Source organism: Scomber scombrus, chromosome 21, assembly GCF_963691925.1.
Source record: "Scomber scombrus chromosome 21, fScoSco1.1, whole genome shotgun sequence".
Taxonomy (NCBI): domain Eukaryota; kingdom Metazoa; phylum Chordata; class Actinopteri; order Scombriformes; family Scombridae; genus Scomber; species Scomber scombrus.
This window is the reverse complement of record NC_084990.1, coordinates 18,607,776-18,620,523: the sequence shown is the minus strand read 5'-3', so window position 1 is coordinate 18,620,523 and position 12,748 is coordinate 18,607,776. Positions and strand designations below refer to the sequence as shown.

Below are 12,748 nucleotides of genomic sequence, written 5' to 3'. Positions count from 1 at the left end.
ATTAATATAAGTGCAATTTTCCTCGAGTACAATATCTAAAAACTGTCTTCTGATTAAACAAGGGAATATCTCTATACAAGGTGTTGATATAATGTATTGGATTCATATTTAAATAAGGTAAACAAGTCAGAAGTGCAAAAAGTGTCACACATTACCCTAATCTAGCCTATGTAAATGTACACATTTGACTCGTGTTTATTAAAAGAAATATAAATAAAATGTTTTGCATTCAAACATGTTGTATTCTTCACATCCTATAAAATGGTCTCCAAATGAATTGGTGTCGAGACTAATTACAATTAAAGTCAGAATATTAACAGTATGTAAAGGTTAAATAAATAAATAATACACAAAGTATTTTTATACAGTCTATGATCAAAGTCGTTCGAACCTTTCATGATTGAAATAAGAAATATTTTGAGTCTTACAACTTATAAACAATAAGAAATGTGCACATACAATTAATATGCTCCAAGATTTTTCTAAAAAGAGTTTTCTATTAATTTCCGTATCATTTGACCCTTTGTCCTCTTACCAAGCTGACTCTGTCTCCAAACTGAAAGTGAAATCATGTCCTTTATGCTATCTTCTTTTCATTATGACTAGTCATTGTCTGTCATTGTATCATTGTCACACATGCTGTAAGTGACAATTTCTATAAATAAAGTGATGAGACTAAAAAAAAGAAAAATGGAATTTCTTGTGTCACCACCATGAATGTATAATAAAATACTAATACAATACATAATAATCTTACGACACATCCATGGTCACACCATACCAAACAGATGAAACAGCAACTAGAGGGATTTTGAAACTATGTTTTTCCAGTGTGAATCTGTGCAGGATTTTGGCTTTCATTCATTTCTGAGCTGGCTTCAATCTAAGGACATACTGCTGCACCCTTTAAATGTGATGGTGATTAAAAGTGGAGTACCTAAGAAGCAGAAAAACTTGGAACAACTTGATTTAATTAATTTATGTATATATTTAAGATAAGATAAGATAAGATGTATCTTAATTGATCCCCCTTGGGAGAAATACAGATCGACACAGCAGTACAGTGGAAAAAAAGTAAAGGTTAAAGTGTACTAAAATAGAATCAACAATAAATAAGACAAAATAGGATAAAATAAATGAAACACTATATACAGTAAACTGGATCTTTGTGTAAATAAATCTGCAACATATAAATGTGAAATATACAGAAGTTCCTGAGATTATATACATGTGAATGTTCCTGAGATTTAAGCCCCACATAACAGATGGAAGAATGAAATCTAAAAAAATAATAATAACAACAATTAATAAAAAACAATAATAATTATTATTTGTATAAAATGAATAAAAACTGAATTAAATAATAATAACAATAATAATAATAATTTTTATTTACTTTTTCTTTATAATTTTTTGTTGACGCTCCTCTATTTTTACTGTCCACTTTGCTGCTGCAATAATGTTCATTTCCCTATCGTGGGACTAATTAAGGAATATATTATTTTATTTTATCTTATCTTACGAAGAAGATGATGATGAAGAAGATAATTTAATAATAAAAATGAATGAAATAAAAAAAGAGAAGCAGAAAAACTTGAATTTAATTCATAGATGTAAATATTTAAAGGTTAAGCCCCATATCAACAGATGGGAGAATTAACAATAATAATAATAATGACAATAAATATAAAATGAATTTAAAAAATGAATGAAATAAAAAAAAGAATACGTAAACGTTCTACCGTTACCAAGACAACGGGCTCCCTCTACTGGAGGTGTGACGTTACTGCTTCCATATGTGCAGAAGTAAAAAAACAAACCAGGATATATTTTTATTGCAGCTGCATGTTTTTGGGGAGAGGAGTGCAGGATGGAGGCCGTTCACACCGAGGGAATTTTGATGGCGGAGACTCTCCAGCAGATGACGAGCAGTTACGAGAAATTTTGGCTAGTTGTGACTCACATTGGAGACCCCAAAGCTGCTTTCCTGCTGGTGTTTCCATTCACTTATTTCATCAGCAGACCAGCTGGAGTGACTGTTGTTTGGGCGGCAGCCATATCAGAGTGGTTAAACCTGGTGTTTAAATGGTAAGAGTCAGTTTTAAACAGTTTTTAAATAAATGTAGGTTTAATTCTCTGAACATTTTAGTTTTTATGGACGTTAGCATGTAGCTAAACGTCCTGTTGATATCCAAATCAGTCAGTGTGAGTTACACAAAATGACAGCTGTAGTATATTTTTCTTTTCAACCCCTTTTCGTAACAAAAGCGTTTTGAACAGTATTTATTCTGTTGATCATGGATGTGTTACGTCCATGCTGATGACGTCCCAACTGCCGGTCCAGCTAATGCAGTCCGAGGTGAAACAAATAATAGCGGAACCTTAAACGACAGGGTCACAATTTTTCTGGTGCAAAAAATGAACATTAAAATAGATTTTTCCCCTGTCATTCCGCCTGAGTATAGTAACCATTAAAAGATCCCTCCATAATGCACTTACAATGTGTTAGTATGTATTTTTACATATAGTCTAGCAGTCTTATTTTGAATGTGCAAGGTGCCACCTGTCTAGATAAACATGTCTACAGTGACAAATATCAGACCAGAATAGCTGGCAGAGCACCAGAAGGACGTATCACATTCTGCTTAAAATGCTTACTGGAGATATCTGACCTATCTGTAAGAGTATAAGAACCTTGTACTCTGGAGCAAATCTTTGTCAGTGTCTCATGCATTCAGACATGAACCAGGCTCGAATAAACCATGTATTAATACAGAATTCCTGATTTGATTCATCTTTGCTGATTGACAATCATCACTGAAACACGTATCATCACAATGCAAGTGATGCGGGCCAAAATTAGCACAGCAAGCCCCCTGTTCAAAAATGTGTTTAAAAGTTGACCTGAAGCTAATATGAAGCTTCAGCCGTCCAAATGAGTCAAATCAAGTAGATATTTTTCATAGTTAGTCTTTTTAGAGCTAAAGTCCCTCTTTTTGTTACTATACTTCAACCACAGCTTAACAGGGAAACACAAACAGGGAAATTGATATTAAAAAGACTGTAAATGTGGCAAATATCCACTTGATATCACTAACTCTGCCTGCTGAAGCCTCACAGAGTTAAACACAACATAAAGTAATCATGTTATCCAGTAATATTAGGTGACACCACTTCCAGAAGATTTCAGAAATGCTTTATTGTACGTTATTTGTTGTAATATAATTATTTTTTCCAGGATGCTGTTTGGAGAAAGGCCGTTCTGGTGGATTGGCGAATCAGGTCTCTTTGTCAACAAGCAACCCAACGTCCGCCAGTTTTCCTCCACCTGTGAAACCGGGCCAGGTGAGAAGACACACGTGTAATTAATAGTGCACTTAATCCACAGCACAGTCAGAGCTCTAAGGTTGGTGTCGGTCTTTCAGGCAGTCCGTCGGGACATGCGATGGTGACTGCGGCAGTCTGGTGGATCGTGGTATCCTCCCTGGGGTCATATCTTTACTCCCGCACTCGAAGGTGGGATAAACTGTAAACCCAGACAAACTGTAATACCACATCAGTCCTGTTCTCAGTTCTTTGCACTGGCTTACTGTGCGTCACATAATTGATAAATCATTAAATGGTTTAGGGCCAGAATACATTTCTAGGAAACGTCCAGACCTCTCAGATCATCTGGTACAGGCTTGCTTTCCATCTCCAGAGTCAAAGCTAAACACCAAGAAGCAGCATTTAGTTTTTATGCACCGTATATCTGGAATAAACTCCGAGAAAACTTCAGGTCTGGTCCGACTCCCAGTTCTCTTCAATCAAAATTTCTCTGTTTGCCACACAATTTTAGACTGTTGGTTCATATCTTATATTTAAACAGTTTTATTCTGTTGTAGATTATTTTTAGGGTCTATTTCAGGTTCTGTTCAAATTGTATCTTTTTGTATTTCTTTGTTTTTACCTTGAATGATGCTATACAAATAAACTTGCCTTTCCTCTCTCCAGTATGCTGTTATCTGCTGCTCCTTTCCTGCTGTATGTGGTGCTGCTGGTGGCAGTGGGAATCTCCAGGATCTTCATCCTCGCCCACTTCCCTCATCAGGTCATCGCTGGCTCCATTACAGGTCTGAATAGTGTCATGCACGAGCTGAAACATGCGTATGGATTAAATTGTCTATTATGGTATTTATGGTTTTAGGCACTAAAAGTAAAGTGAGGACACTTTCAAAAATAATACCATGAGTAGTTTATTTGTCAATTAACTTGGTGTTAGTGCGCTTTACCTCATCATCATCATCATCACCCACTCCTAACATGGAGATTGTTTGTGTCAGAAGTAAAAATTCATAGATTTTTAAAATCCTTTGTTACCACCACAGATGTTGAGTGAGAGCATACAGCATATTTTTCATTGCAAATCTAAACGTATCAATCGTCCCTGTCAGGGTTCATTTTGGGAGTTATTCTGAGCCGCACAGCACCTGAACGTCGCCCCCTGCTGTTCTTCTTCAGCTTCAGCATCGGTTTGCTGCTCAGTGCTCTGATGCTGCACACTGGACTGCAGCAGCTGGGAATCGACCTCTCCTGGTGAGTCTCTTTATTGTATTGATGTGTGTTCAGTGCTAATAATCTCTTTGAGGTGGAGCTGAAGACATACTCCGTTTTACTCTGTAGGTCTATTCATTTGGCTAAGAAATGGTGCAGCCATGGAGAGTGGATTCGGTTGGATACGGCGCCTTTCTCCTCTCTGACTCGAGACTGTGGAGCCCTTCTGGGTTTGGGACTGGCCCAGTACTGGAAGCCTGGCGGATGGTCTCTGCCCTGGGCGCCGCGGGCTTTGTCTCTGGCCATTTCATCCATGGGACTGTACCACGTTAATCGTCTGCCGCTGCCAGTACGACCACAAGGCCTCTTCTATGGCCTGTTCTTTGTCAAATTTGTCATAGTGCCTCAGATTGTAATTGTGCTCGTACCTGGACTGGTTCACCTGTTCACAAACAAAAAGAAGAAGGACTAGAGACAGTTTCGTTCCATGTTACAGGTGTCTAACACGCCGTCAAGGATGACAGCCTCCGTCTGAGTCTACGTAAACACTTGCAATGTCTATTCAATGTATTTCATGGCTTTTATTTGGGTATACACTATATGCTGGTTACTCCAAGATGGTTTTTCTTCTTCTCAACAAGAAAGATTGACAAATGGTCAAATGGTCCACAGTCTGCGTGATTTTTTGTCTTTTTTTCAGAGTCATGCATAAAGTCTACACACATGTCAATGAGACTTTTTGATGTGCATGAACTTTGTAGGAATTGTTACCCTGGGAAAGGTTCAAATGTAAAAACATAAAATAATACTGTGTAAAATTCAAGTTTAAAAACTGGATGGACATTTTATAGAAAAATAGCGCCATCTTTTGGTCAAACTGGTGTTCATAGTCGGGTTAAATGGTCAACAGACGTATGATGATGTAAATCACATGAACACTTAATATAATGCAATCAAATGCTACACATCAGTATCAGCTTTACAGATGTGGTATTTTGCAAAGCAGTTGTATTGGATTGCATCATACTGTTACTATGTCGACACAGTGGAGTTGTTATGTTTTGTGTACCAGAATGAATAAATAAAATGTCTTTATTTCCACATAATGAGTAAAATAAATGACATGCAGGGTGTGTTTCAGTTGGTAACCATTTATAAATATGTTATTTTTTTCCAATACATAGGGTTGACTGTACAGATTACAATCAGTTATCATGAGATAAAAACACATTCTTTTTTATTGTTTTTAATTAAACTTTTTATCACAGCGATCTGAAAGCTCACATTTACAGACAAGAGAACTCTGCTCAGCAAGCAAATACATTAAAAATAAAATAAAAGAACCTTTCGCATTTGTCTGGTGAGGCTGAAGGAAAATGATAAGGATAGTTCAGGGATAGCAGTCTCCTTATCTTAATCCAAATGTTATTTCACACACCAGCGTCAGGACACTGCTATACATGTTTCTGCTTGAGCTCATGGAAAGAATATAACATGCATCAGACTATTTACAGCAAACTAATATACACAGACAGCTTGAAACCATACACCCTCAAATATCTTCAATTTAGAAGTTTAAATTAAGTATAATACAGTTTATACCTTCATTTCTGTAAAGATAAGTAGGGCATCTCTCTGGTAGCAGGTGGAGCTGAGGACGAGCAGTCAGGAGGAACTGTCTCTCTTCAGATATTCTTTTATCAGAGAATCAAAAGAAAGGGCTACAGACAAATGGTCTATAACTTTTTCCACATATACAAATAACTATTTTCTCATTATGATACTTTCTTTATCAGTTCAACTCCAGATATGGAGTTTCTGGGTATTGAAACCTCAGTAATCCTTTATTTTGTTGCAGAAGACTTATTTTCCAGATGTGCACAAGACCAGTGCATTAAACTGGCCACTTTGGAGTTAGAGGACTGTAACAGAGATTTTTTTAAGGATGTGGAATACGGAAATATGACTTGCTTGATTTAGGGAACCCGAGCTGGACTGAGTGGAATATCCGAGCCAGTATATACAACTTGTGCTAGAAAGTCTATACATTTTCATCAGTTTAAAAACATTGTTTTCTCTTCATATTTTCATTCATCACTGTGTTGTAAATCATATAATAGTGTCTATGATAGTCTGGTATCACTGGTCAGAAGGTCTGACCGCTCACACACCCACTTTCTCCAAGTTCAACAATCATAACAACAAAGTAAGTTAAATACATAAAGTGCACCCTTAGTTAAGAACTTAACAGGCATTTTTAGTGCAGAAGTGGCGGAATAAAAATGCAGTATGGATTGAAAGAAATGGCACAAAAGAATGCAGGAGAGAGGGGGAAACGTCTGTAACAGTGGTCGTGTATGCATTTGCTTGCTTTTAGTCGCTGAGCACTATTCATGTTATCCCATCACTAGCATATGCACTGCATGTTCAACTCTCTTCTCGGAGCATACAGTGTCATTATGTACGGAGGAGGGACAAGGGCGAACTTTGATACTCATCTACCACATGATAAAAAAATCACCCGCCACAGGATTTTCTATTCATACATCGAACGCGCATCATTCTGACTGTTCAGAGTAAAAACGAATATATTGCTCTCAAGGCCTCGGTTTTGTGTCTAATGCAGCAATCTGTCCTCAAAACAAGATTTTTATGAATTCTGCAAAACAATCATCATAATGAGCTCGATAAAAACTATAGCAACTGATTTGCATGTTTATTGAAGCAGATGGTTAAGCAAGTATTCAAAGTTGTTAATGGAGCGGGAGCTGGACAAATATCAGAGGTTGCAGCCTTGTCGGTTGGTTTAACGTCACACTGTGGCATGTTATGAAGCTTGTGACAGTAGTGAAACTGTAAAGAAACAGAGTAGATCGTAATCTATGTAAATGACTGGTTTGGATCCATGTTAAGTGTTTTAGTATCAGTGTTAAGCCTGGATGTTTAAAAAGATGCATACATACACTTTCTGATATTTTGCGTAAAAGTTCAATCTATTTGTGCGCTTATTTAGTCTGTTAATTCAGATAAGAGCTAAATAATCAGTAGATTGACTGACTGGAAAACATTTTTTAAATCATTTTTTCAACAAAAATGTCACACATTCATTGGTCGCAGCGTCTTCCATGTGAGGATTTTCTGCTTTTCTCTGTTTTATATCACTGTTTGGGTTTTCCACTGTTTGCCGGACAAAACAAGACACTATTTTCTGACATTTTACACAATCAATGATGAATGAATGAATCGAGAAAATAATCGCAGGTTGAATACTAATGAAAATAATCTTTAGTTGCAGCCCTAGTTCATATTATTGAGGACCTATTGCAGCGTAAAAAAAGTATTTTTTTGCATTATACCACAACAAAAACTTCTTTATTTTGACACAATGGAGGTAATCATATCATTCAAAGTTGGTCAGTGTCCCTCCTTCCTTACCCTGGTTGGTTTTCCACATCCATATGACTAGCAGTGGGACACAAAGGCAGGGTTAACAGAATACAATTCAAACGCAAACTATGTTTTGTTTTATTTCTATGTACAATATATAACTTAATTATAAATATTGTCATTTTTCTCTAAGTACTGAGTTGTTGAGCCATTTGTATTTTCTGAGCAATGTACAGTATTGAACATATAATATTGTATTACATAGAATAGAGCCTACTAGCAACCTTGGTTAAGAGCACACTTTGAAAGAACAGAAGATGGATACGGAGTCCACGAGTAGAGTCCGATGATAAGTACTTTCACTCTTTCAGTCCCACGTGTTGTGTTCACCTGTGGGAACTTTGTGCCTCTCAACATTTTTGGAAGTGCACTGGTCTTTGATTTAGTATGAGATCAGAACTTAGGACCCTCCTGTTATCCTACCTGTGTGCGGAATATGATAATGAAATAATCGCTTCTCACTGTTAGTTATGTTTTTCATATAAGATAATGTCTAATTCCCTAAATGTGTGTGTGCCCGCTCTGTGAGTCGATCTGTCTCTCATGAGTTCTTTAGGATGAGTTTGTCTATGTCACATACACAAGAGTCAGCAGCATCTGCTGTTGAGCTAAATATTTTTCTTCTCTCACTCCCACAAACAAGCCCAGTCCAACCAACCAATCACAGTCAGGCCATCACACATTTGACTCCACAAATGGTCTCTTTGGTTTGATGGGGGAGGTGGGGCCTTGGGTCCGGGAGTCACGAGAGAGCTGGCGGTACATGTTGTCCTGGTAGGCTTGTGCCACGGGCAGAGTCCTCGCCACTTTCACATCTGGGTAGGTGGGCACCTGGCTGACCCGCTCCAGAATGTCCCCACTGCCGCGGGAGCCGTTGGCCATCTTGCCCAATGAGGGGGGCTGAGACTGGGAGTAGTAGTCCTCCTCCAGCAGGTGTCCGTTTTGGGCATTGTTGGTCTTGTTGTAGTAGGCGATATTGCCCAGTGAGGTGGGGGGACTGTAGGTGGAGCCTTGCTGGACCAACTGGCCAGGCGAGGTGGGGCTGATGACAGAATCCATGGACGTCATGCCCCTGGACCGAGAGGGCTGATGCAGGTACTGCTGAGTCCGTGCCGTCTTGTCTATTATGCCCATGAAGGGCGTGTTCCGAGAACGGGTGGCCTCGCCCTGATACAGCCCCCCGCCACCCTGGGAGGGAGAAATGGGAGAGATGTCATCACAGGTGCGCTCATATGTGGCTTGCAGGGGGATCTCCATCTGCTGAATGGAAGAGGAAGGCCTGAAGCCCGGCGCTAAATTTGAGGTGGATCCAGTTGAAATGTTGTTGCTGGAGGGGGAGAATCGAAGACCTACGCTCTGAGAGTGGATGAGAGGCCTGGGGGTGGGCACGTGTTGCTTCATCTCAGTAGTATTGGCACTGACAGGACGTCTCACCATATGTGGGATCTCAGGAGAGCCCAGCTGGCAGGGGGGCATGGCATTGGCCCGCTCCAGCACATGCTCAGAGACCGCCGGGTAGTAGGCGGCTGACTGGCTGCGGCTAATTTGAGGTGTCTGGCTGTAACGGATGCCCCCCGGGCCCCCACTGCTGGCGCGGTAGGCAGAGGAGGGGCGCTGGGGTAGCTCATCCTTCAACAAGCCCGACTCCATAACCCCTCCTCGGCCGCCGTGCTGACAGAGGGCCCCAGAGCTGAGGCTGGCCTGGACTTGGGACATGGACCGACCATCCAGGGAGGGTTGGTACACCAGGCGGCTCTCCACATCTACCGAGCCACCTTGGTAACGACTGCCCATGGAGTGGCCCATCTGACCCCCGTAGCTGCTGTTGCCCATCACATTGCTGGGCTGGTTTGTGCGGACTATTTGGGCTATAGAAGGCTGAAGACGAAGGCCTTGGGCTTGGTGGTGCTGGGAGGACAGAGAGGGCTGGGAGCTCAGCTGAAAGGAACGCTGGCTGCTCATCTTAGACAGGGGAGATTTGGGTCGGCCTGGGAGCTGTTCTGTCTGGTAGCGCACGGGTGAGCCAGACTGTGACCTATACAGACAAACACTCTCTACTGGTGGGCTGGCTCTGTACTGAGCAGCTCGACGTAAAGGGGAAGGCGGTGGACTCTGGTGGTCCATCCCTTGTCCACCACCCATAGGAGGCGGGCTGAAGCGGTAGGACGGCTGGTGCACCGGGGAGGTATGAGGCGGGCTGTGTCGGTAGTGGGAGTTCTGATGCGTCGGGGAGAGCGAGGGCGACGTAGGCTGGTATGTCCCGCGGGTTGGGGAGGACATGGAGGAGGAGGTGGGGTGATATTCGTAAGGCTGGCCCATGGGCGAACCTCCAGCTAAGTATATCTGATCCGGATGTGTGGGGGACAGCGGAGGGCTCTGAATGATGGGGAGGCTGGAAGGATTGGAGTGAGACTCAGGTGGGGGCAGACCCATGGACATGGCCTCCAGCTCCTGCTCCAGGTAGTCCTCGTCCTCGAACAGGTCCTGGACGGGCTCCATGTCCTCCAGACGGGGCTCAGGTGGAGGGGGAAGAGGCATGGAAAGGGACAGGGACTCCTCCTCTTCTGGGGGAGGCGTAGGAGGAGGCGAGGGAGGAGGCTCCAGCTCCAAGTCCTGCTGTTGCTGCTCCTCCTGGTTGAGCTGGTGACACTCCTCCTCCACCCGCTGGAGCAGCCGCTGGATCTCTCGGTTGTTGGGGCACTGCTTTATGGCTTCATTCAGGTCCTCTAAGGCTTCAGGAAATTGTCTGGAAAGATAAAAATGACTGATTTATTTGCTGGAGAAAAATCAAATCAAAATAAATCAAAACAACTGATTAGATTTCCATAAATGTATGGAAGAGCATATGGAAGTCTCTTGCATGTATTCATATGTGAATGAGGAATAAAATCTACATAAAAAAATGAAGGACAGACTTTCACTTTGACTATGATGTGTAGAGGGATAAAAGGAGCGTACCTGCTGCTACGCTTGGCGCGTGCTCTGGCATAGTACGCCTCATACGATTTTGGTTTCAGTTCAAGTGCCTTAGTAGCAAATTCCTCAGCCATCCCAAAGTCCTGGAGAGATAAATAAGAAGAGAGCACAACTGAATAACACCCAACAAATCAGAATTAATCCTCATTTTCATCAGATACTGTTTGATTTAGTTACTTCATGCGATAAAAAGGTCCCAAAATGTGAATCTAAAGCCCTTAAAACTGCGACATTGTGGCGTTTTTTTCCACCATTCACTGATGCCAGTCCTCTCCAGACTTACGTTCATTTTCCTCCGACATCGGGACAGGTTGAGGAAGAGCGATACTTTGAGTTCCCTGAATGTCTTGAGGTCCTCGCTGAAGCCTTCGCGTGGAAACTTTTTTAGAGCATACTGATAACGCTGCGCTGCCTCCTTCACCTTCCCCTTCTGTTGGACAAACACACAAAGACGTCCGGGTTATCCTTCATTCACAGTCACAATAATAAAGGTAATATGAAACATAATAAAAGCCTGAGCTAGGCATAAAGATACATAACATCACAATATTTGTTTAATAAGAATGAGCTCCGTCATTAAGAGATCAAGCTTATGGGTTATGAGTTATCTTGTAGGGATCTATTTGTTTGGAGGAACAGTTTTATTGATTATAAAATTCTTCTAGATAAATTAAATAATGTAATTTTCTATGTGCAGAGTCATAATTAACATGTCTGATAAAAAGAATCATCATTTTCCATTATAGTAGAAAGCTGTATATAATATATATAATTTTGACCCCAAGGTAAAACTATGTTGATCCCAAGAGTAACAGAAGAAAAATAAAAAATGGTTCTATTATATTGGTGATTTTTACTGTTTAAATCTAAAGAATATTTGATCAGATTTATTTTAAATTCACACAATGATATCCGAGCAGCAGAGTTCGCTGTATGTCCTCTGACCTTGTAGAAGCTGTCCCCCTCCTCGATGAGTTTGCTGAGTAAGATGATCATGATGTCGGGTTTGGAGGTGGCCATGGCCCATGTGGCTGGACCTGGGTAACACAGGAAAGAGAGGATGGGAAAAAAACCCCAATGAGAAAGACACACAGTAATAAACACAGGAGAAAAGGAGGAAGTAAGTAAGGAAGGAGCGACTGGGAGTCACACAACACACAACGATAATAACAGGGATGAGAATCACAGCAAAAATGGGGAATGGAGGAGAAAAGACAGGCAATCCACTGCAGAGAAAATATTACAAAAACCTGCTCTGACACCTCGAGAACTGAGACCTCGCTATGGGACATCAGGCCTGGGTCAAACATTATTTGCCAAGAATTATAAGTATTTTATAATCCCGCTGATTAAAGTGCAAAATGAGCACAATTATAAATCTGAAAAATCTATTTAAAGACATTTTGAATTGTCTTCAAACTGTAGATTTAAGATTGACAGTAGTAATTGCCTGCAAATATGTTTTGGCCCAGGTAAACACACGGTGTAGATGTACAGTACGGGGAAAAAAAGAAAGGAATTACACTTTCATATCTTTCTGTTGAGACACATTTTCTTGTCTTGTCAAGAAGTGCAGATGTACAGTAATTCTTTGTACTACTGACTAATTCAGGGATGTGATCAAGACAGCAGAAAATCAAGAAAAACACTAATCTCCCAAAACAAATGGGACTTGGGGAAAGAAACTTCATCCCTGCAGTTTGTTTTATGACTGGGAGAAGAAAAAAAAATCAAACACAAAATACTACAACTGATGTGTATTTTCAGTATCTGCGCAACAGCAATCCTTGAC

The 12,748-nt window shown here is 40.8% G+C and overlaps 2 protein-coding genes across 2 annotated transcripts in view; one reads left to right on the top strand and one right to left on the bottom strand.

The window, feature by feature from the left end:
• Nucleotides 1–1,815: 1,815 nt before the first annotated feature.
• Nucleotides 1,816–5,620, top strand: g6pc3 (glucose-6-phosphatase catalytic subunit 3). The gene is made up of 6 exons (XM_062442778.1): nt 1,816–2,088; nt 3,239–3,345; nt 3,426–3,516; nt 3,994–4,112; nt 4,434–4,575; nt 4,663–5,620. The coding sequence occupies exons 1-6, from the start codon at nt 1,871–1,873 to the stop codon at nt 5,003–5,005; spliced, it is 1,020 nt and encodes a 339-aa protein (XP_062298762.1). The 5' UTR covers nt 1,816–1,870; the 3' UTR covers nt 5,006–5,620.
• Nucleotides 5,621–8,543: 2,923 nt separating this feature from the next.
• tanc2b (tetratricopeptide repeat, ankyrin repeat and coiled-coil containing 2b) overlaps nt 8,544–12,748 on the bottom strand; it is a 105,629-nt gene continuing 101,424 nt past the window's right edge. Inside the window, exons 27-30 of the mRNA XM_062442409.1 lie at nt 11,902–11,993; nt 11,240–11,386; nt 10,939–11,039; nt 8,544–10,726 (exon numbers count right to left, since the gene is read on the bottom strand). Of these exons, the coding sequence (XP_062298393.1) occupies nt 8,656–10,726; nt 10,939–11,039; nt 11,240–11,386; nt 11,902–11,993 (2,411 nt within the window). The 3' untranslated portion in view covers nt 8,544–8,655. The remainder of the gene's footprint in view (nt 10,727–10,938; nt 11,040–11,239; nt 11,387–11,901; nt 11,994–12,748) is intronic.

Bases quoted from the DNA above. Each gene is read 5' to 3' on its own strand.
- g6pc3 (XM_062442778.1), top strand. From the start codon at position 1,871: ATGGAGGCCGTTCACACCGAGGGAATTTTGATGGCGGAGACTCTCCAG. The intron at 3,346-3,425 runs GTGAGAAGACAC...TCGGTCTTTCAG, and splicing joins CACCTGTGAAACCGGGCCAG to GCAGTCCGTCGGGACATGCG. The intron at 4,113-4,433 runs GTCTGAATAGTG...CGTCCCTGTCAG, and splicing joins CATCGCTGGCTCCATTACAG to GGTTCATTTTGGGAGTTATT.